This window comes from Equus asinus, chromosome 12 (genome assembly GCF_041296235.1).
Source record: "Equus asinus isolate D_3611 breed Donkey chromosome 12, EquAss-T2T_v2, whole genome shotgun sequence".
In the NCBI taxonomy this organism is placed as follows: Eukaryota; Metazoa; Chordata; class Mammalia; order Perissodactyla; family Equidae; genus Equus; species Equus asinus.
This window is the reverse complement of record NC_091801.1, coordinates 3,264,402-3,288,312: the sequence shown is the minus strand read 5'-3', so window position 1 is coordinate 3,288,312 and position 23,911 is coordinate 3,264,402. Positions and strand designations below refer to the sequence as shown.

General features: G+C 39.4%; 1 protein-coding gene across 9 annotated transcripts in view; it reads left to right on the top strand.

The window, feature by feature from the left end:
- The window catches only part of CA13 (carbonic anhydrase 13), a 77,981-nt gene that overhangs the window by 26,294 nt on the left and 27,776 nt on the right, over positions 1–23,911 (top strand). For 3 of the 9 annotated variants that reach the window (XM_044780337.2, XM_044780336.2, XM_044780338.2), the window contains exons 2-5: positions 2,409–2,606; positions 14,757–14,852; positions 16,095–16,157; positions 16,698–16,853. In XM_044780337.2, coding sequence (XP_044636272.1) covers positions 2,526–2,606; positions 14,757–14,852; positions 16,095–16,157; positions 16,698–16,853 — 396 coding nt within the window. In that variant the 5' untranslated portion in view covers positions 2,409–2,525. Of the gene's footprint in view, positions 1–2,408; positions 2,607–8,860; positions 8,980–11,165; positions 11,365–11,879; positions 12,060–14,756; positions 14,853–16,094; positions 16,158–16,697; positions 16,854–17,844; positions 17,963–23,911 lie in introns of those variants that run through there. The other 6 variants (XR_011493087.1, XM_014839133.3, XM_070480973.1 and 3 more) reach the window with 5 other exon arrangements.

The window sequence follows — 23,911 nt, the reverse complement described above, 5'->3', positions numbered from 1 at the left end:
AAAATCCCACAAAACAAATTTCTTTTAATTTTTCTCTCTGCTGAAATTATTATTATTATTATTTAATAGTTACTGGGTGTCAACAGTGCCCTCACTATGGTTTGGAAGAAGGGTATTTTTCAATCAATGAGTGTTGATTGCTCTTTAATGTAGTAGAAAATATTGGCTCCAGTGAAGCTCGCCTTCAGAAATGTTAACAATCCACCTCAGGATGCAATAGCTTCCTGAGGACCACACCTTTAAGTAGATAAACTTTGGCAAAATCCCATTGGAAAGTGTTGTAACCTGACTGGACAAGTTGTGTTACTTGTTTTCTATTTAGACTGGCAAAAGCAGTGAATGAGCAGATGAAAGGGATCTTAAACTGGGAACAGTAGTGATGCTAAAATGAAACATCAAGACAGGAGGCACTGGAAGGGGGCACCATCTGCACAAATAACTTACAACTTCTTCCACCCACCTTTGACAATTTTATTGGTTTAGTTTAGGAAATGTGACTGCCTTTGAAAACTCCGTATCACTATGGATATCCAAAAGTTCCGGAATCAATGGAAGAGCCACCATTTATCTGTACTTAAGAACTATGTTTAAATGGGTTAAAAGTTGGATGTTTTGCAAAATTTTACAAAGGGTGCTCCTCTTTCAGAGGCAGGGAAATGAACCTACCATCAGATTACATTAACAGACAATATTGAGTAATTGGTACAAAGTAGTATTATTTTTATTTTATTTTGGCTTGCCTCTGCTTTTAAAAATAGTTCTGGTTATAAAGGACTGGAACTAGGGGAGTAAAGGAATTAGGAGGAGAAAGATAGTTTCCTGATTGGAAAAAAGTCAACATGTTGCAACATATGCATTGCATGTTTGACATCGAATTCTCTCTAGATTGTCATACTTGGTGGCAATGAAATGGAAAACATTTTTCACATTAAAAAAAGGACTAGAGAGGTAAATGAGAGTACTTAATAAATAAGGAAATGTAATGCCTTTGCTCTAGTAAGTTGTAAGCAAAGACTTTTGATGTTCAAGTTGCTTTGAAGTCAAAAGTGTGAGATTCACGGGAGAACAACTTTTAAGGTATGTGTGTGGTTATGTATTGTACCTGACGCCTATGGGGAGGAAAGAATTTGTGCTTTCTCCTTTGCCAAAATCAAGAGTAATAAGCAGCATTAGGTTTAGAGACTGAAGCTGTTGATTATTGTGATATATTTGCATTGCTTGAAATTTTATCCTAAATCTTATCTTTTAAAGATGTTTGTTGTTGTTAGTGACAAATGTTTGTTTAATTGTCATACCGTATTATTTTAATAAGTACTTGAGTTTTAGAGAAATCCAGTTAGTTGGGTAGTGAAGGAGGGAAAAGCTTAGTCAGTAGCCCGGGGCTCCACTTACCTGGTGGTTGCTGTGTAAATTGGGGGCAAAGTTGAGGAGCTAATAAGAGCCTCTAACCTATAAAGTGACTCATGACTGCAGGATGGCTTGGAGCTTACCTGAAGCTGCAACCCTGCTGTGGATTTTGAGAGGCGGAACTTGAATAGAGTCTCCCAGCACAATGAAGAGAACCGACAAGGGAATTACCAGCTTATTAGCTCGCATCCATTTACGAATCATGTCTGGTTTGGGAACTTGATGCAATTTTATCTTTTTGGGTAGAGGATCAGGATGACAGGTGTCCCTTGTGTTGGAATTCAAATGTAGCAAAGTAACCACAGGAGGAGCTTCTGGGATGTGGGAAGAAAGAAAGAGTTACCCGACTCCACTGCAGATAATCAACAATATTACATTTCCTGACATGGTGCAGCCATTTTATTTGGATTAGCCTATATGAGAAAAATCTATATATCTCTTTAGTATGCCTGTTGTACATCCACGGGAACTGAGTTGAGCCCTGGGCAACAGCCAAAGATACCACTGAGTGATGGAAGAAAGCAGTAGGGATAGCGTCTGTAAGAAGTACATCCTTTCTCTCTACACAGCGTTCTCAGCTCCAGAAATTCTGCCAGCCCTTAAATTTGTTGACCTCTGGAGCTAGCACAGCTCCTTCTTGGAGCTGAGACTGAATCTCACTCTCTTCGAAGATGAATTGTGCCGTTGTTTTTAGTTTGGTGAAGGATACCTTTGGAAAGTTCTTTATAAAACTTACATGCTCTTTTGTCTACAAGGATTAGTTTAATTCTAAAAATGAATTAAGGCAAACCAGGAGGTTTCTATACCTATAATAAGTTACTAGTCTTGTAAAAAAAACCAATTAGATGCTAGGGTCCTGAGGATGAAGGATGACGGAAAAAGATTTATTTTATTAATCTTTGTCTTTTCTTCAATGTCAAGCACAGTGCACTGCACTCAACAGATATTTGTTGAATCAAATAACTTATTTAATCCTTTTCTTTTGGTCTTATTTATTTAAGGTCCTGTTCATTGGAATGAATTTTTCCCTATTGCCGATGGGGATCAGCAATCTCCAATTGAGATTAAAACCAAGGAAGTGAAATATGACTCTTCGCTCCGACCTCTGACTATCAAGTATGACCCCAGCTCAGCTAAAATCATCAGTAATAGTGGCCACTCCTTCAGTGTTGGCTTTGATGACACGGAGAACAAATCAGGTTGGCTATTTCTTTTTTTGGTGGGGGTGAGGGGCTTGGACGAGTGGACTGCACTTTCTTATCTTTGGTATTTGGAACACCTGTGCCTTGTATGTTCCTTATTGGTACTTTGCTAGAACTTGTAATAGAAGTTTTGTTTGATTAGTTCATAGGATAGTGTCTTTCACACTGTCAGTAAATAATGGACCTACCAAATAAAATTTTAATACCTGTTATTTTATCAACTAAATGAAGTAGAGAAGAGCATTTCCTTAATATGAACATTTAATCCTTCTTCAAGCATGCCCACTGCCCAAGGAATAGACAGTATCAAGTTTAAAAGTAAGATGAAAGGGAAGATTAGAAAGAATCATATTTTGGAGCACTTTAAGCCTTCTGACAAATTATTTTTATTTTAATTTAATATATGTTCTGTGTTTGCTCTATTAATGATATAGTTAAATTTAAAAAATTCTTAATTGGAAGAAAGTTTTCACTTATTCATTAAGCTTGGATTTATTTTAGTAATAATTTTCTGTATTTATGTAATGCTATATTGTTAGCAAAAACTATAAGCTCTTGAAAGTTTTTCCTCATATTTGTCAAATTCATAAAAGTGATATACTTTCATCAGAACATTGTAAAAAAATGCATAAAAAAGATTAACATATAGTATTTTAAACTTTTTGGGGGAGGAGAGACCTCACTTTTGATGTATATTCACTTGTCTTTCCTTCAAGCCCTCAGTTTTGTGAATCTGTGTTAATAGATATGGTTGATGTAATGGGTGCGTTGGAAAAGTAGTCCAAAGCTTCTAAGGACAAAGTTTATTCCACCCATAACTGTAGTTTGATACTGTTTATAATAGCTCAAATGTAAAAAAAAAAAGGCTACATTCCTAGTTTTAGAATAAGAAATGATTAGATTACCTTCACTTAAAACTTTCAGCTTTTTCTTTATAAATGTAGGCACCTGTAGTTATAACAATTCCTACTCTAATATGCTCTGTGATGATCCAGGTCTTTCTTTCTCCCCCTAACCCCCTTCCCTGGCTCTCCTTCTCCACCTTCTCTCTCTCTCCTTTTCCCTTTAAGTCAGGTTAACTGGTGGAATGGCTTTGTCTTTTCCAGATTTGACATTCGTCTGAGATTGGTAGGGTGTGCCCCCTCCCGTCAATGAAGAGCTCATCCTATCTAGATCACAATGAAATTACCAGGGTTGATTGAAAATGTCTGTGAAGTACTTTGTACCCATCCCAGATAGAAGCTACATAACATAGGTCATGATTCTCATTCTTTTTTTCTGAAGAAAAATGAAAAGAGAATGTTTCATGGTGATTTGGATGTAAACCACTATAGGCAAACATCATAAGTTGCTGCTGATTTTTCTTTTTCTTTGGTAAACTATAAAAACCACAAACATACTTTCTGAGCAAACTACTTTAACTTGAATAATACAGTTTCCATTTTGTAAAGAAGACATTCTTGACCAAAATTAACTCTGAATCCTACCAGTCAACAAACCACAGGCAGGAAACCTTCCTCGTGGTCCTGGAGGGCTTGTTTGTCTGGGCAGCTGCCTACCCTGTCCTTAAACAGTGCTTTGGAATTTTAATAGTCCTTTAAAAGTCCTTTAGAAAGGGAGCAGGTGGGTGTGAAATTCTTGAGGAAGAGTTCCTATTGGCCATAGTAAAGTGGAAATAGGAATCTCATGAGGAAAGACCACGGTTTCTCCTCTTAGCTGCTGGTCTCTCTGGACTCAGATAGGATCTCGCCTCTCTGGGAACCCCACCTGACTGGCTCCCTCACCCTCCTGTGACATCCCAGGCTTGTCCTACCACAGAACTTTCCACACTGCCTTGTAATTGCCAGGTGGTTCTCTTTCCACTGACTTAAAGGCTCCCTGTGGGCAAGGCTTATGTCTTACTCATCTACCCAGCATGGTGCCTGGCACACAGTAGGTACTCAATAAATGTGTGATTAAGGTAAAAACATTCTTGGAGGACATGGAAAATACCGTGAAATGGCATTAGGGTACAGCATGCCTTATTATGCATAGGTTAAGTCCCAATAAAATTACACACCACCAGAAATCAATTAATATTTACCAGTTGACACCTAAATAGTTTAAACATTGGTGGATTACTCATTTTTGAGCATTTAGTTTTTAAAGGCTGTGTACTAATTTTTATATTTTAATAAATGAGAGAGTTCCAGGCATTTAGTAAGCACTCAGTAACTATTAATAACTAATAATAATAATAAAACATAAAGAAATAGTAATGGTCTGTGTCCTCTCTCTGGGTGAGACATGTTGTGCTGAAAATTTAAAAAAACATCGAAAGGAAGGAAGCTGGTTTCTTGCTAAGAAAGGACTCGTAGGAATATTGGTGCCTTTATGGATTGAATGATTATTCTTTAATTTTTATCTCTAGAAATTGTCAATTTCCCAGTTACAATCTAGTTATCTAGTTCTAATTGTCCAGTTCTAGGTAACTCCCTGAAATCATCCAAATTCACAAGATCTTAAATTATACATTAAAAAAGGAAAAAACAGAAAAAGATATGGGGGAAGAATACCTTAGATGTGTGATTACCCCCGGGAGCCAAGATCTCCAGGACACCGAACTGGTAATCTGTGACAATTATGTATTATGAAACTTTATTGTCATTATGTTTCCTTCACTAGACTATAAGTTCCTTGAGGATAGGGATGACCTTGCTCACCATTGCATACTTATCATTGGACGCAATTGCTGACCCCTAGTAAGCTCGTAAGAATTGTTGAATGAATGAGTGATCAGAGTGTACCTTGGTGTGTGTATGCTCAGAGCAAAAGAAGACACACTTGGCAAGGGCTGTCTTGGCTTTCATAAAGAATTCAGGCCCCAGTGACTGGGAACATCCATGTCTTCGGTCTCTCTCTCATTTATAACCTTGGCAGACGTGTGCTCTTCGGTTCCTCCTTTCCTAGATTTCAAGCACAACACAGATGTCCTGTTCGTTAGCTTTCCTTCAGAGAGCAGTGCATTAGGCTGACTGTCATTAGACTCGCTAGTCCTGAGAATATGCTCTTCCCCCATTCCCAGGTCACTTTGGTATCAACCCTACAAACTGAAGTCTTGGAGGAGTGCCCCTCCAGGCCAGGTCTCTTTCTTATTTCATATTACTAACATTAATGGTCCAGGCGCTGTCATAGGCACTGGGCATATGGAGGAACAAGACAGTTTCTACCTTAAAGGAGTTCGTATCCTAGTGGGATAGACAGTAATTGCATGAACAGACAAAGGTGTTGATTTTTAAGTTGATTTTTTTTCTGATTTTGTTGCCAGCCTTGCTTATCATTCAAGGCAGTTGACTACAGTGTAGTTTCAGAAAATGAGTTGGGTTAGGACATTACTAACAGTTTTAAAAAGTCAAATTCACTGGAGTAACACATACATTTCTAGTTTCACAGTTTTGTCGGTCTTTACAGCATCTAACAAATGACAAAGACCCTTTTACTAAAATATTAAATTTTTCCCAAACTTTTATGGCATTTTACTCTAGTTTCTTAATCTCTATAGATCTCTTATATGAGTGTATTATTTGGAATAGGTTTATAATAAAATCCTTATTGAAAGGATAAATGGATATATAGGTATGCCAAGTATGATTTTGGGGAAATGATTACTCATTTTGAGACATAAGATGGAGGTTATAGTATTTATTTACTCATCTAGGTTGGAAAGTAAAATAAACAATTTGACGCTTGAAAACACTGAATCGTTCTCATTACAGATAATTTTTGCTGCCATTATTCATGTTACACCATAGTTTGACTGTTTTATTATGAACTGTCTCAAAGTCAGTGATAAATCAACCTTGATATTTTGACTCACTTTCCCCACCCATCCGTGTTTCTTTGGAAGAGAGCTTCTCCAAGAGAATGGTCTTCACAAGTAGATGTTTGCTGTTTGTAGTCCCTGTTTGGATGTTTTAGTTGAAACACTCACATGTGGAGTCCAGATATGCAGAGCTGTGCTAATCGGGCTGTAAATCATGGATTCAGAGTAGTCTTTCTAGAGATCAACCATTGTTCTGGGACGTTTCCGTAACAATGTGTGGTTTTTGGTATCACTTTCTTTCTCCTGAGCTGTCTTGTTTGCATCTTCTCCCAAAGTCAATTCCACATTGATTACTCAAATTCTCTAATCTGCTTTTTATCTGTAAAGGAATGACTTTATGGTTCAGCCAGGTCTTGTTATGCAACAGCAAAAAAAAAAGGACAATAGAGTTGTTGATTGCAAATCTTTTCGTTTGGAATACCATTGCATCCATTCTGGATGGAGTCACTTAGGGAAATGTGTCTTTTAAATTAATTTATCTGTGAATTATCTTTGAAACTGTTTGTTTAAAGACAAATCAAATATCTTATTCATTCGTTCATCAAGTATTTATCGTGCATCTCCTCTGTGATGGTTACTATGCTAGGTAATGGGTACAGTAGGGACCCGAGCAGGCAGAGTCTGTGCCCTCATGAACATTGTCCAGTGGGAGAAGAAATAGTAGAATTACTCTATTGGTAACAGAGTAGCAGAAGAGCGAGCCCTGCAGTCTGAAGTAAGTGGTTCTCTCTTCGCTTTTACTTTTCCTGGGCTTTGAAAATAGCTATCTTTATTTATTGTAAAGAAATCTGAATCCAAATAAATTAAAGAAAGCCCCAACCATTCACCCTTCCAAAAAAATTTTATTACATGGGCTCATAATTTTTTTCTGTTGGCAGTTTTGAGAATTTTACAAGGTAAGGAGCATTCAATTTAATCTCCTAATTAAAAATAGACAGACAAACAAACACAGGTATGGACAAGAAAGCTGAAGCTCCCAGAAGGCTTAAGTGAGTTTTGAAAGATCACCAAGCTTAGTGGCTGAGCTGGGGCTATTCCCAGGTCCGTGATTCCAGCCGATACACCGGCTCTTACTCACTGATGCTCAGCTTCAGCTGAGTCAAACTCAGCAGGGGGCAATGAGTTCAGTTGTCCTGGTCAATACAGACAGCAGTCTGGATTATTCCTTCTCCTACCTTAGGGCAGCTCAAAGAAGGATGTGCCTTAGGCAAATGTGTTATCTCTTCCTTTTTCTCTTGTTGTTTCCATGTGATACCTCTTCACATCTTTTGCTTCTTATATAAGTTGATTATTCTTGACAAATTTTGAGACATATATAGCACATATATACGTGTATATATATATATATATATAATCTCTAAGCAGGTAGGTAATTTCAATAAAACTGTTGTTATGGCTGCACCTCACCAATCTGACACTTAATCCTATTGGATATTGACAGGAATTTAGTAATGAGTGTGGTGTATTCAACATCCAGTGCTTCCTTATCCTCCCATATCCTTTAAGCGTGCTCGATAAAGATTCATTGGGAGGAGGCAGTAGAGGACTATGTTTTCTATAAGAAGCTTTTCTATATACTTAAGAGTCTATTGCAATCATTTTAGAGATTGTGTTTGTTGAGGCAGAGTCCTAAAATATACTCTGCCAAAGTGACAAAGATATGATGGATTTTTAAAAAAGGGTTAGTTTGTCCTGTATTTCACATTTCCCCAGATAGAATTCAAGTACAGAAGATGTGCTTACTTTGCCAGTTTTTGTAGTAATATTAACAGCAATGAAGTAGAAGTCCTAGCTGACATGTGCAGCATGCTGACTGTGTGCCAGGCAATGAGTGTTTTGTGTTCAATTTTTCCTCTGTTTTCACAACAGCAGTAGGAGGAGGTAGTGTTACTATCTTGAGGTTCTAGACATGCAAGCTGAAGCTTCAAAGTTAGAATTGGTGCAGGATTGTACAGTTTGTAAAGAGAGCGTGTGCCCAGGTCTTCTAAATGCTGAATCCTAGTCTCTAACCGTAATGCTAGACTGCTTGACCAAGTTCAAGATGGACCTCATTGCATATTACATCCTTATTTGTGGAGGCTGACATTCGCCATTAAATGGTGCAATTCCTAACCTTTAAGAACTCCTAATTTCTTTGACTTTCCAGTCAGTGCGTCTGGTATGATTTCCCAGATGTTCCATGAAAATCTGTATTGTGGGCTCTCTAACATTTTCAGTGCTTATTTTCACTCCTCAAGTACCTAAAAGATGTATTCCTGTTAACAAACTGAATGACACATTTGTATAAAGTTTCTTGGAGGACGTGGACATGTTGAGTAATTAGGGAGATGTTGTGGGTTGTGGCACCGTGTGTAAATATTTTTTTCTTGCTAACAATTTTGATGTTTAGTTCTGCGTGGGGGTCCTCTCACTGGAAGCTACAGGCTACGGCAGGTCCATCTTCACTGGGGGTCCGCGGACGATCATGGCTCTGAGCACGTGGTGGACGGAGTGAGATATGCCGCAGAGGTAAGCCGTCAGACAGGTTCATGATTCAGAGTTTTCCTATGTGGTGGCATTTAAGGGGCACAGAAGACAATTTCCTTGGCCCCAAATATCTCCCAAGCCAATTAGATGTCTCCGTATCTGAAGTTGCTTTATTTCATCACGATGAGAGTGTATCAATATGAGAGCTACGAATGCAGCCCTTCTGAGTCTTAAACCAACTCTGAGAGCTTAGAGCTTAATTATTATTAAGCTCTTATGATTAGAGCTATCTATCTATTATTAGAGCTTCATAATAGGGTTATTGTGCCTATTTTAGAAATGAGTAAACTGGAGACTTGGAGAGATTAAGTAACTTATCCAGCTAGGAGGCAGTTGAGATGGGTTGAAACCCAAATTACAAACTCTTTCTACAATATCTGTTGTGTTTCCTAAAGGCCAGTGGGAAGGAAGAGAATGAAACATTTGTTTTAGGCCCAACTTGTATGTATTTGGTCCAGACACAAATATATATGGACTGTACTAATATCATGTAAAGTCCATATTATAGAGGTGATGGTAAATGGCAAAGTTTCTCTTAGGGAAGAAAAATAAAGACTCAAACTCTCCTAAACTCTACATTACCTCTACAGTTACAGGTATGAAATGGAATCTCTGTTAATTGCTCAGGTCATTGGTAAAGCATAGCACAATACAGCATTCGTTGACTTGTCTCTTTTTGATTGGGAAGTTATGCCTTTTCCTTATAATTATATTCATTAATAATACTCTACTTTTTCTAATCCCCTGGTTAAAGGATAGACTTCAAGTTTTAATACAATTAAATATTGCTAACACCCAACTTTACCATGAGATGAAAGTGAATTATTGTGTGACTCAGCCAAAACTATTTGAGTGAAAATAATTTGGCTTGTGGGTCATCTAGGCAAGACAGAGCAATGTTAGCAGACAAGTATAGTTTTTCTTCATTTTCTCGTGGTTACTGAGCTGTGGATTTAGATGCTGCTTCATAGCCCTGCTGTTGAGAGAAATCCAGCAAATGGAACTTCTTTCCAGTTTTATTCTTCCATTACCATATACATCAGTTCTTTGAAGCTATCAACCAAAATGCCCACTTCGCCTACTAAAGCACTTTTGTCTGAGGCCAAGTGCTTAGAGCATGGGACCCACTCTGTTCTGAGGGTGGAGGAATGAAATATACATCCAGAGTATCCCGTGGCAGTGGACAAAAGATGCCAAGATGTAGAAAGTGGGACTCCTGGATCTGTATGGTGTCTCTGTTTATATAATCTGAATACTTTTCATGTTTGCTTTCTAAATTTTTTGTGTGTTCTAAACTTAACATATTGTTGTAAGTCTCAGAAGCTTTGTGGGGATTAAGAGCCGGCTTTGGATCCCTGCCTTGTAAATTTCCTAAGCAACTCAGGAAAACTGGTCAGGATCCTCTATGGTTACACCTTCCACTTTCATACTTCTTCCACTTCCCGTCTTTGTAGATTTTCCGTCTCAAAGTGGATAAAGCCTTAGCTGGAATTTCATACTGTTCTTTAATAGGTATTTAAAGCTATTTCTTATTTAATTTGTCCATGCATTCATTCATTTACTCTGAGAATTCATTGAGATCCTGTGTCCCCAGTCTTTGCCCAGCCTACTCATGTTCATCCTGAGGGGAGTGCTGGAAGAAAGGAGGGTTGGGCCTGGGGTTGCTTCCTTGTGGAAGAGGCCTTTAACCCAAAATCTGAAGGATGAGTGGGAGTGAGCCAGGCAAAGGGGAGAGACACCTGCATAAATCACGTGTGAGGACTTGGCGTGGGAAAAGACCATCACATGTTTGTAGAACAGACTGGCCAGTGTGATCAGAGCATGGAGAACAAAGGGGAGGGTTGTTGGAGCTGAAGTTGGAGAGCCTGGAGGGGCCAGATCTCACTAAGGTGACTCACGGTAAGGATTGTGAACTTCAAGCTAAGTGCAGTGGGAAGTCACTGACTGGCTTTGAGTTGGGAAGTGACCATATTTACTTTTTAAAAATATCTTAGATGGATGCTGGTTTAAAATCTATTAAAGGTAATAGATGATAGTGCAATTGGAGGACTGGCTGGAGGTGCAGCGGCTGTGGGATTGGTTGACTGATTGGGTCTGAGGCTGAGGGAGGGGTGGAGTTAGTGTTTCTGGTTTGAGACAGGAAATGTCGATGGAGAAGGAGGAAGTCTGGGTCAGACCAGAGGGTTAGTGGGGTGTTAGAAGTAAACAAACACATAAGTAAGAGGAATGTGGTGGGTTCTCTGATGGGAACCATACCATGGGATCTGGCAGAGCCAGTGGTCAGGAAAGGCCTCTTTGAGATGGTATGGGAATTGAGACTGAATGACCAGGAGAAGCACCAGGACAGAATCTGGAGTGAGCTTTCCAGTAAGTAGGAACAGCAACTACAAATGTTCTCAGGTGGGAAGGAGGGTTGGCGTGTTCAAGCAGAGGAAGAAGTTGGTTTCTGGGGTTGGAATTAACGGTAGAGGAGAAGTTACAAGCTGTGTCCCAGAGAGGCAGGCAGGGCCCACTCCACGTCGGGCTTGGTGGGGCTGGGTGAGCAGTTTGGAGTTTATCCCTAATGTAACGGGACAAAGACAGCGGGAGGTTTTGAGCAGCAGAATGACATGTCCTGCTTTATATTTTGTAAAATAGAACTGGCTGCTTTGTGGAGAAGAGGCAGGGCAAATGTTGATGCAGGGAGACAAATATGGAGGTTATGGAGGAGTTCAAGTGAGCAATGATGGGGGTGGTAGAGGGGAAGACCGCTAGGCAGATCCAGGATGTGTTTGGGAGGTAAGATCAGTGGGGCTTGCCAATGAAAAGGAGGTCAAGATTAAAAGAAGGGAAAGGAGGAGTCTAGAAGCAGCCCTGAAATTTTGGCTTGATCAACTGCAAAGATGGTTCTGCCATTTACTGAGATGGGGAAGTCCACGGGGAGCAGGTTGCAGAGAGGAATTCACCTTCTGATTTGGACGTGGTACGTTTGAGATGCCTATTAGATGCTCTAGGCGCATGTTCAAGGAGGCCGTTGGATACACACCTGGAGTTTCAAGAAGAGGTCAGGGCTGGAGATGGAGGTATGTGGGAGTCACTTGCATTTGGTATCAGATTCAAAAGAATTCTTCTGTGCTCAGTGGTAGAAATGATTCTAAAGTGTTGTAGTTTTTCCAGCCACTTTTGTACCTAACTTCATGACTATCATCAAGTTGTATCCTCTTAAAAATAAAAAGAGGAAAAGAAAGGAAAAAACAACATATAAAAACTTAATTTGGGGCCTAGTCTGAGGATTTGTGACATTACAGAGAGAGATTAAAGTGATCTCAATCATGAACAACTTCATCTCAAGAGTTATGCATTTACAAAAAGTAGGCTAACCGTCCGCTCCATAGTTGGAACTCTGATTACAGTTTATGAAGAATATATAATAGCGTATTAAATATGTAGTTGATAGTAAAACTATGATTTCAACATTAATGGTGATGTTGGCTTACTAAGCTTATTTACATATTAATAGTATTCAGTTTAAAGAATACTAAGGTTGAATAATACTATTATTTAGAAATCATTTTCCAGTAGGGAAGAATCTTATCATTCCCATTTTTGCAATGGCTACGACTTCTTGTTGTTCAGCTCAAGTCGCTGCAGCTGACATCGTCTGTCAGGAAATGTGTGTTTGCTATTTGTTTGTTTGAATTTTAACTCAAATGCAAATGCGAATAAAAGTGACATCATTTCCTGTGATGGTATCGCTGCCAGTTAAGCAAGGTGTGTGGGAGAGAGAACGACTTGTTTAAAAAAAGGATTTTTCTTGCTCTAGTTTCCCAGAATATTTCAAATAGTTGCCATTTTTTAACCAGTAGAAGATATTGATTCACCTCTCTTTAGTTACAAATTCATTTTCTAGTCAGTTGTGGTTGTGAAGCTGAAGAAGTCCTTTCATGTCTTTCTATCTTTCTGGGGTCATCTCTTCCCAAGTGAACTGACGCATTGGCGCAGAGCCATTGAAAACAACTTTAGCATTCTTTTTAGCCCCTCCCTTACAGTGGAATGTCATCTATCTCATGTGACCCCAATGAATTTTGTTTCATCATCCAGTGTTTTTAGGTTTTGTTCCTCCCCCAGCTATCTCACACTGACTCAGAACATGGCGCCCCAGGAAGCCACTTTTATACTTTCTGTCTGGACATCCCACAGTCTTCCTTGACTGTTTATGGATGGTGCACTAGTTTATGGTTTTATAGTTCACTGTTTATGGTAATTTTTTTTTAAAGATGTTTTTATTTTTCCTTTTTCTCCCCAAAGCCCCCCAGTACATAGTTACATATTCTTTGTTGTGGTCCTTCTAGTTGTGGCATGTGGGACGCTGCCTCAGCGTGGTCTGATGAGCAGCGTCATGTCTGTGCCCAGGATTCGAACCAACGAAACACTGGGCCGCCTGCAGCAGAGCGCGCGAACTTAACCACTCGGCCACGGGGCCAGCCCCAGTAATTTTTATTTATCCAGAAATCCCCCCATATTAGTTGCCTGTAAGATGTGAAGTTATATTTAAAGGTTGGGATAAAAACATGTATTTGAATATACTAAATTCTCTCTGTCACAGTCAGCCAGAAGGGTGATTTGTGCATGAAAACCTTCATAAGAGTTTCCTCTCTGAAATGCCAAAAGGATTCCTTTGAAGGAGATCTTATCTGAAGTCCATCCCTCATATAGGGTCCTTGGACAACATGGTCTAGTCATGATCTTGGCCAGATCATTTGGGTGTGTCCCGTTTCCCTTGGCTTATGTCGTCTCAGTTTGTCCCTCCCTTAACCAGGAATGAAGATCCTCCAAGAGTGGTTTTCTGCCTTATTGTTATTCTACAATCTTTTGCACTTGTTGGCGTGTTTGGGATTCTGCACTGTTTACAGTGGCAGAACATTTAGGACAACTGTGAGCTTGCAGAAGGCCACTTGTGAGCGGGTGGAGTTGTGAAGTAGGCAGGTGCTGTTTTCTAGGGTTCCAGGTCCTCCAACTCCTTCCCTCTCTCCTTCTTTCCTTTTTCCCCTCCTCGGTAGCACCAGCTCCCTCTCATTTTCTTCCTCAGACGCCTCTGGTTCCTAGACCCTGAAGCCTCTTTTTCCACATTAAAACTTGGTCTCAGCAAAGGATCTGAACATATTTATAGAAGGTAGTAAACTTGTGAAAACTGCTTAAAATAGTTACTCTTAAGGAGAATGTGCCTTTTAGAGCAATAAAAAGTCTTAAATGACAGTGAGGAACATCTGACCGGGCAGTTTCAGGAACAATTGGTGCTGTCCTTAACATTAGGGTTGTCCCTGAAAACCTGCTGTGGGGCAGTAGATTATCCCCCCGCCTGTGAGACTGAGCTCGTTCGCTGGACTCTGCCATCAGCTCGGCTCTGATCTAAGGCTGCTCAGTTGCAGTCCCGTCAGTGGAAGACGTAGAGGGGCCCCAAGTGGCTTGGGAGCAATGGCTGGAGGTTGTTCAGGCTAGAGGGGCTTGGCCAGATGCTCCAGATCTTTCTAAATGGTGATGTGGACCTTAATGCATAGTGCACCGCAGACTAGCTAAGTGACCATGGCCCTTCACTTCTTGTGCTTTAGTTTTTGGACAAAAGCAGATATGAGGGTTCTGTCGAAGGTTCTTGGGAAGAATACATTATACATGTAAGTACACAGCACCAGAACAGCTGTATAAACATTTTATTTGCGTTTGTGTTTTTAAGAATGTTTAAAAAAACATTATTTGAATTATATTGTGCACTTCCCTTTCAGCTCCATGTTGTTCACTGGAATTCAGACAAATACCCCAGCTTTGTGGAGGCAGCTCATGAGCCCGATGGACTAGCTGTCTTGGGCGTATTTTTACAGGTGAGAATCCACAGATTTCGTTTAAGGTAATCTGCCATGTTGGATAAAGGGTTTCAGTCATGGAACAGACAGTCTACCATTTTTTCATAGTCAACTAGTTCTAGGTTTCGTGTTTTCCTTTTGAAATGAATATTAAAAATGTGTATGTTAGTTTATGGTTCATCTAAAGGCCCAGAACTACCCTAGGAGCATTGTCTTATGATTCTTCTCATTGTCCATTGATTGTTGTTATGTGAATAGCAACAACAGCCACAAGAACAGCAGAAGGAAGAGCTGAGATCCCGAGAAGAAAATCTTTGTTCTAGGCTCTTCCTGATTACACAATATTTAGGGATACAGGACAGAGTAAAGGTCAGATTCCTCATTCTTGAAGCACTAGTTCTACCACAATGGTTTGTGGTTCCAAAAGCACTGACCATTTCTTCTCATCTTGTTGTATTTTCCTTTGTCTGGTGTTCGCATGTACTCAGACAAGCATCCTTGTCATAATACCTGTGGATGGGTTGAGCCGCTCAGCTCCCACTGTGACCGCATTCTTGCAGGGCGTGCACTTCTCTTATGCCACTGACTCCGTGTGCCATGTTGTAACTCATAGGAGCTGGGACCGGGGGGAGTGGCAAGGCTGGCAGCAGGTCCTTTCCTTTGGCCACCAAGTCTGGTGGTGGCAGTGGGACCCAAGTGGGACAAGAAATTATACTTCAATCGTGAAGGACATAAAAGCTTCAGGTAGATTCAGGACACCTGCAATGATGAAAAGAGGTACATATATTTTTCTGAAGAATTCTGCTGGTGATGACACGTTGCCTTGATTCGGGACCTCAAATCACTTTAGGCCGAAAGTGGGAGATGTTTTTCTCTAATGTTTTGATGTCACAATACTCAGTTTGGATCTCGGTTTAGAAGTCACATCTGATTTAATAATGCAGGTATTAAGTAACATTTTCCTAAGCAAGATTTCTCTTAAACATTCCTAAAGTTAAAGAAATATGAAGCTGTTACTACTAGTTTTGGCATCAGAGTTACAGTTCGACCAAGGAGCCCTGTAATAGTATCTTCTTATTCAGATTCTTTGGACCTGATAAGGCCAGCAGGGAAAAGAGAGCTTCATTATAGAACAATCACTGTTTGTTCTGGGACAGCTCAGGTGTTTCAAAAAAAGAATTTAAAAATAGTGACCAAAATGGAGTGATTCAGACCTGATTTGCTACTGTAACCATTTCTTTCGAAATTTCATGTTTTCAGGTTGGTGAACATAATTCCCAACTGCAAAAGATTACTGACACTTTGGATTCCATTAAAGAAAAGGTAAAATTAATTACTATTTACTAATGACTAATATATTCCTGGTTTTTTCCTGCATTCTCTTATTTTCTTTTAACAGTATACATCTTAGACATTGCGTATGCTCCTGCTTTGAAGCAAGTTGGGAACATGCTTGACCAATAGAGCAGAAGTAACTATTACCACTTATCTCTGGAAAACATGAAGAAGTCTTGAATTATCCAAAATCATCGCTAATAAATCCACTTACACCTAATTAGTTTCTGGTATTGGACTTTTAGAGAATAAACCTTTAGTTGGAACACATTTGAAAGACCACTTATATTAAAACAAATCTTGTGCTTCTTAAATAAATCTTGGCAATGTGCTCCTTCATCTAAAATTTTTAGATTAAGGCAGACAATTTTTTTTTTAAGATACAAAAGGCAGTTGCTAAAGTATTCCATGAACTAAAGAATTCCAGTGAAATAATATTTCGTTGGATATAGTTTTGGGTTTTTTCTTTTTTGAGGTCTGTGTTTAGCTTTCCCATTGTCATCTGTGGGATTCTCTTTTCTTCCCCAGGGTAAACAAACTCTGTTCACGAATTTTGACCCCTTATCTCTGCTTCCTCCATCCTGGGACTACTGGACTTACCCTGGTTCCCTGACAGTCCCGCCTCTGCTTGAGAGCGTCACATGGATCATTTTAAAACAGCCTATAAATATCAGCTCTCAACAGGTACGTCATTTCTTCCAGGTTGATCCTGACTCACCAGAGGAAACTGGGCTGAGTCTTTTTATTCGTTTATTCCAACGACGCTGCCCTTAGTTTCTGCTGCGTAATGAAGCTTGTGTTTTCCCTTCATTAATCAGATGGGTGGTTGAAGCACATGGGATTTACGTCCCTTTCTTATCTGACCCTCACGATTAGATGATTTCTTTCCCACTTCTCAGGAGTGTCACGTGCACACAGACTGATGGAAACGAAGTGCGCCTTTGAAGGCGGTACTCCTCTGTTTTGGTTTTCTTGTTTGGTCTGAGATATAAACAGAGTGGGATACCATCGGGAGAATCAGGAGACAGGCTGCTTTTGAAAGACGACCTTCTCCTTTCTGACCTCAGTCCCTAGACCTGAATCTGGCAGATTCCACATTCAGAAAGTGAACAGTGGGAATCATGACAGGTGCTGAGAAATGTGTGTGCCCGCCAAGTTTAAGAAATCGATCTGGTCTTTTGGCTTTTGTTGACAAAACTTTGGTGAGGCTGCATGAGGGGCTTCAAGCATTTACTAGGACCCCATGGGGTGGCCCCCTCTGCTCTACTTGTAAAGACATTTCCTCACTCCTTTTTCTGATAAGTGCTTGTTGAGCCCCCATGGTGGCCCAGCAGTCCTCAGGTCAGGGTGCCTGGATGCCCAGAAACCCTGCTCTGAGCCGGAACCGTGTGACCACCAACCTGACAGCTAAATGCTCTGTGCCCTGGGATGCTGTGCTTGGTTTCGTTTTGTTTTCCTTTTTGAATTCGGTGCTACAAAATCTTAGCCAGAACACAGTCTAGTAATTTTTGCAGCTGATAGACTACTTCTGTTCCAAGCTGGCCCACCTGCCTGGCTGTTTATTTTTTTCCCCCAATCAGAGAGTCATGCTGGGTCACTTTAACCAGGGTCGTGTCAGGTAGCATTTTCCCATGGTGTGTTGAACACGTCCAACTTCTGCTGACCTTGTCTTTAGGATGAGAGCCAAATAATAACCTGGAGCATACATACTAAAACATTTTATGAAAGTCTGGATAGAAATCCAGAGCCTGACTGACTATGAAGTCCCTGTGGATTTTTCCATCACAAATAAGGTGAGCTGTGTCATGAGAAAAATGACCTGTTGCTGATTCAGTGGCCTTGTTAATGGAGTTCATTTTTCTCCCCTTCATGTGCTAAACTGTTTACTTTTACATTCCTTTGTTAAATTTGGACAGGTTAATAGTAAGAGTTAATAAATTATAATATCAAGCTAGTTAATAATAAGAGATCATGTTTCCCTCATATTTCAGAGATATCTTTACTCCTTAAAGCCACTTGGAAAATAGCTTTTTTTTAATCCACCTGTGATTTGGGAGAGAATATATAAAAATATATAATTTAGCAACTTAAGCTGCATAAAGTTAACCTAATCAAAAACAACCACCTGCAAGTTTAGGAATTATGACTGCCTAGCCGTGCATTCACTACTGAATCTCATTTGAGGCTAATGAATTAATAATACTATTAATGTGTTTTAGAGTATACAAAATAGCTGCATTTTAGAGCTTTTGTGTAATTGGCAATTCACTTTGAAGCATTCGCTTAAATCTACTGCAGCCAGAATACTTTCGGACGTTTTCATTTGAAGATGGAGATGATAATCTGAACAATAATCTGAATTATTATAATATGACATTATGGTGCTTTTAAGAGTTACAAAAGGGAGCAAAAGATATTTGAAAAATCCAGTCCCAGTCTAACCATAAGAAAAACATCAGACAAAGCCCAACGGAGGGACATTCTACAAAAACCTGATCAGTACTCCTCAAACTTGTCAAGATCTTCAAAAACTAAGTTTGAGAAACTGTCACAATCAAAAAATGGCCAGGCAGGTATGACTGCTAAGTGTAATGACATTGCCTGCATGGAATTCTGGAACAGAAAAAGACATTAGGTAAAAACAAGGGAAATCTGCATAAAAGATGGACTTTAGTTAACGATAATATGTTAATATTGGTTCATTAACTTTGAAAACTGTACCATAATGCGAGATGCTAATAATAGCGAAAACTGAGTGTGGGGTTGACGGAACCATTTGTACTATCTTTGCAATAATTCTGTAAATCTAAAACTGTTTTAAAATAAAAAGTTTATTTAAAGAATTTGAAACACAAAATGTTTTGAATACGAATCAAATTATTCAGTTGCTTAGCTCTTTTATATAAAGTTAAGTGAAAATGTCTTTTGTGTATACCACCGACTTAAGAGTTGCTTTCCAAAAGAGGATCTTCGTCTCAGCTTTGGCAGCTCTTTATTTTTGAAGTCGCTGGGAAACATTGTTTAGATTCATGTTTCAATTCCACCATGTACTGTCACTAGCTGTGAAGATTAAATCCTCTTTTTAGTAAGTTGGTGCCAAATTTTTTTCTAGGTTTTTCTGCTACTATTTCTTGCCAAGTCACTGTTTGACCTAAATGGCAAATCAGATGGTTTTCATTTCCTTTTTCCCGATTCAAGTCCATTTTTCTGCCTCAGCGTCAGTTACTGAAATGCTGGATTTCACTGCCAGGCCAGTAAACAGATGGACTGTTTTCTGATACTTTTGATGACAGATCTGTCATTTTCTTTGGAAGGCTGACTTTTCCTGCCAAGTCTCTTTGGTTTGTTCTAAATTATCTAAACTGGCTTACTCATCTGCTGAAATTTGGTGTGCAAGAATACTTGACTTTAATTCTATGCTTATTTTTTAAAAAAATCTCTTTTTCATTTGTTGTATTTGCATACAATAAAATTCATGAATTTTACTGTGCAGCTGATGATTTGAGTTGTCATATATTATCATACAAAAAGCCACTACAATCAAGAAATAGAATGGATTCCTTCTGAAAAAGCTTCCTGGGGCCCCTTTGCACCCCATCCATTTCCTCACCGATGGCCCCAGGCAACCACTGAGGTGCTGTCACAAGAATTTTGTCTTTTCTAGAATTTCATTTAAATAGAATCTTACAGTACATAGGCTTTTGTGTTTCGCTTCTTTTGCTTAGCATAATGTTTTTAAGATTCACTTATTTTGTTTATTTTTATTACTGAGTAATATTGTATGGTATGGTATGGATATACCACATTACTTTTTAATATTTACCAATTGGTGGACATTTAGGTTGCTTCCAGGTTTTGGCTATTGTGAACAACAGCTACCCGTATTTGGAATGTTAGGGATAATGGGCATACACACTTTGTTGTAAACACATATTTTCATGGCTTGTGGTAACTAGATCATGTGGCACATTCATGTTTAACTTTGTAAGGTACTACTGTTTGGTTGTCTAATGTAGATGTACCATCTTCCGTGCTCAAACAGCAACGTTTGATATTTCTAGTTGCTTCACATCCTTGTCAGCACTTGGTATTATCAGTCTTTTTAACTTTAGCTGTTCTAGTGGCTATATGTGATTTTTAATTTGCATCCATCTGATGGCTAGTGATGCTGAGCATTTTTTCATATGCTTATTGGCTATGCCTATATCTTCTTTTGTGAAGTATCTGTTCAAATAATTTGCACATTTTTAAGTTGGTTAATCTCTCTTCTCATTATTGAGTTGTAAGAGTTCTTTATATAATCTAGATGAAAGCCCTTTTCACTTTCTTTTTTTTTTTTTTTTTTGAGGAAGATTAGCCCTGAGCTAACTGCTGCCAATCCTCCTCTTTTTGCTGAGGAATACTGGCCCTGAGCTAACATCCATGCCCATCTTCCTCTATTTCATATGTGGGACGCCTACCACAGCATGGCGTGCCAAGCAGTTCCATGTCTGTACCCGGGATCCGAACCGGCGAACCCTGGGGCCGCCAAAGCGGAACGTGGGCACTTAACCACTGCGCCACCAGGTGGGACCCGAAAGCGCTTTTTTCAATAAAGATTTTGCAAAAGTTTTCTCCCAGTCTATGGTTTGCCTTTGTTTGTTTGTCTTTTGAAGAGCAAAAGTCTTAATCTTGATGCAGTCCATTTTATCAATTTATCTTTTATAGTTTGTGCTTTTAATGTACTGTTTAAGCAATCTTTGCCTAACTATATGCCACAAAATATTTTTTCCTACTTTAAGTGATAGTTTTAGCTCTTACATTTAAGTCTTGGATTACTTATGAGTTAACTTTTGTGTATATTGTGCCCTATTCTGCTTTCCTTTCTTTCTAATTTTTCAATTATAAGTACATTTGATTTTTTAATATCATCTAACAGGTCCCCGTGGCTCTATTACTTTTAAATCTTTTTTTAAATCTCTGTTCTTTGCTGTGGGTGATTTCTATTGATCCATATTAGAGTTCATATGCGCTTTCATCTGTCATGTTGATTTGACTATTGAGTCTATCCAGTGAATTTTTTGTTTTAGAAATTATGTTTTTTAGTTCTAAAATTTCTATTTGGTTCTCTTTTGTTCTTTCTGTTTCTTTGCTGAGACTTCCTATTACTCTGCCAAGATTTCTCATGCATTAAAAAAGATGCTTTGTTTAACTTCATATCATCCTCAGGTCGTTAAAGTAGCCGCTTGAAAATCCTTGTGAGCTCCAAATTTGTCATCTTGGGTCCAACTCTGTTGATTTCTCTTCCTTTGAGAATGTTGTTGCATTTTCTTGATTCTTTGTACGTTAAGGAACTTTTTATTGTATTCTAGATATTATGAACAATAAGTTGTGGAGATTCTGGATTCCGTTATTTTTCTCTGATGAGTATTGTTTTTTGTGTTAGTAAGTAATTTTCTTTGCTGGCCTTGAACTGCAAGTTTTCTTTCCTGTGCAGCAGCTCTGGTCTCAGCAGAGCCATGCATGGTGCTTGGGGATCCTCTCTCTGACTCTTTCCTTGCAAGACAGGTGCACCCTATTTCAACCGTGTGCAGACTCCGCTCAGCTCCAGGTGAAAAACTAGCTGGACAGGAGCTCATGTGTAGAACTTTCATCTCTCCTGCAAGTTGCCATGAACCCCCCACCTGAATACCTCTGCTTCTGTTCACTCTCCAGGACCTGCAGCTAGTTGTTTCTTGTATTATGTCTGGTTTTAGAGTTGGTTTCTGCAGGGAGATTGTCTGCAAGGTCTTAGTCCAACATATCTGGAAGCAAACGCCAATGTTCTTTTTTAATAGTAAAATTTCTTATTTTGTAATTAATGATCTAGGAATATTTTCTTTAGCTTTTGCATCTTTAGACTATATGTGAAATGAGGAAAGAATTCATTCACTTAAACATTAATTTTGATTTAATATATAAAACTCTGTATAATTAGCTTTGAAATTAAAGTTCTAAACTGTAGGAGACAGTACAAGTCAATTCTGGAATTGTTTAATAATTGCCAGCTCTTGCAAGGCAGGATGCAAGAGATACAAAGAAGTGTTAAAAATGGCCCTTGTCCTCAAGTAGTTTATAATCTAATAGTGAGGATAAAATAAATGCATAAAAAACTGTATTACAGTGCTTGGTACTGTAACAGAATATAAGATGTACGGGAAATTCAGAAGATGAGAGACTATTTTTCAGTGGAGAAATCAGGAAAAGATTTCATGAAAGAGCTGACAGTGGGGTTAGTTAAAAAGTGGCAGCTGGTTGGGAATAGTAGAGGAAAGGGAGGAATTTCAGGAAGGAATGGAATAACTAAAGGCAAGAAAGAGACATGCAGAAAATATGTGGGCCACTTTGTACCTGTTGTCCTCAAACTTCAGTGTATTCAAGAATCACCTGGGGAAGCTTATCAAAATGTGAGTCCTTGGGCCTTATCAGAAATTCTCGTTCAGAAGGTCTGGGGTAGGGTCCAGGACCTGAATTTTTAAGATCCACCTCATAGCCTTTTCATTCAGATGCTCTGGGACCACCTTCACAGAGCTGGCTGAGAGTGGGCCCTGTGTGTGGAAGCAACGGAAGAGCGGCTAGAAAGAGGAGCTGGCGCTGAGTGGTCCAGAGGCTGGGGAGTCCTGCTGGCAAGTTTGTTTGGGGTCTAGATAGGGTTAGAAATGTGGTGTATTTTAGAGATATACCCTGAAATGTTTACACCCGAAATGAAGTGATATTTTGAATTAGCTTCAAAATAATCCAGTTTGGGTGGGATGGGTGTTGGAGAGAAAGAATGGGTGAGAGTATGGATGAAACAAAATTGACCGTATGTCAATGGTCGTTGAAGTTGGGTGACGGTGATTTATTATTCTGCTCTTTCTACCTTTGTGTGTGTGTCAAAGTTTCCATAATAAAAGGAGATTAGGGGAAAATGGCAAAAAAAAAAAAAAAAGAAAGAAAAGAAAAAAGTTAGAGATGCAATGTAATGTCGTGGTTAGTACATGGCTTATTTGCCAGATGGCTTATTTGATTAACCTTCCTAGTTATCCCTCAAGTTCCTCATCTTTAAAATGGAGATAATAGTGTGTCTTTGACAGGGTTGTTTGGAGGATTAAATGAGATAATGGAATGTCAACACTTAGCACATACCTGGTCCACCATAATCCATAAGAGAGAGCTTATTTTTATTATTACTCAACTTTGCAGGCAATGGAGTGCTGGTAAAGACATTTGAGCCCTAGAGTGACATAACCAAAGCTGTTTCCAAAATGTTAGAAAAGAGTATTTCTGCTTACTGAGGTTACTACAATGAAATAAAAATTTCAGTGTTAGAGCCAAAGAAAATAGCAAAACAGGTTTTACCCACCGCTTCCTCCAGGCTGATCTGAGGAGACTCCTGCCAGGAGCCAGGTGGATGCTGAGTCAGCCTTGGTGACAGAGGGGCACATTGTCTGCCTGAATGAAGCCTGGGGCTCAGTGAGGGGATGAAACCAGTAGGAAGCTAGGGGTGTGCATTTTGAGGCCAACGCCGTGGTAGAGGACACCAGAGCCAAGAGAGGCAAATCTGAGCCAGGACGGCGGGTGCAGGATTTCCCTAGCTCGGCTAAGTGACTGGGACGGAGACCCAGAGCCAAAACGGGAAGGGGTTTGATGAAATAGCAGGATGGGTTCAGGGGCTCTTACCAAAATGAGCTGGCTGCTCAGAGAAAGATGGAGAGTAGGTTCCAGTTCCAGACCAATGAGGC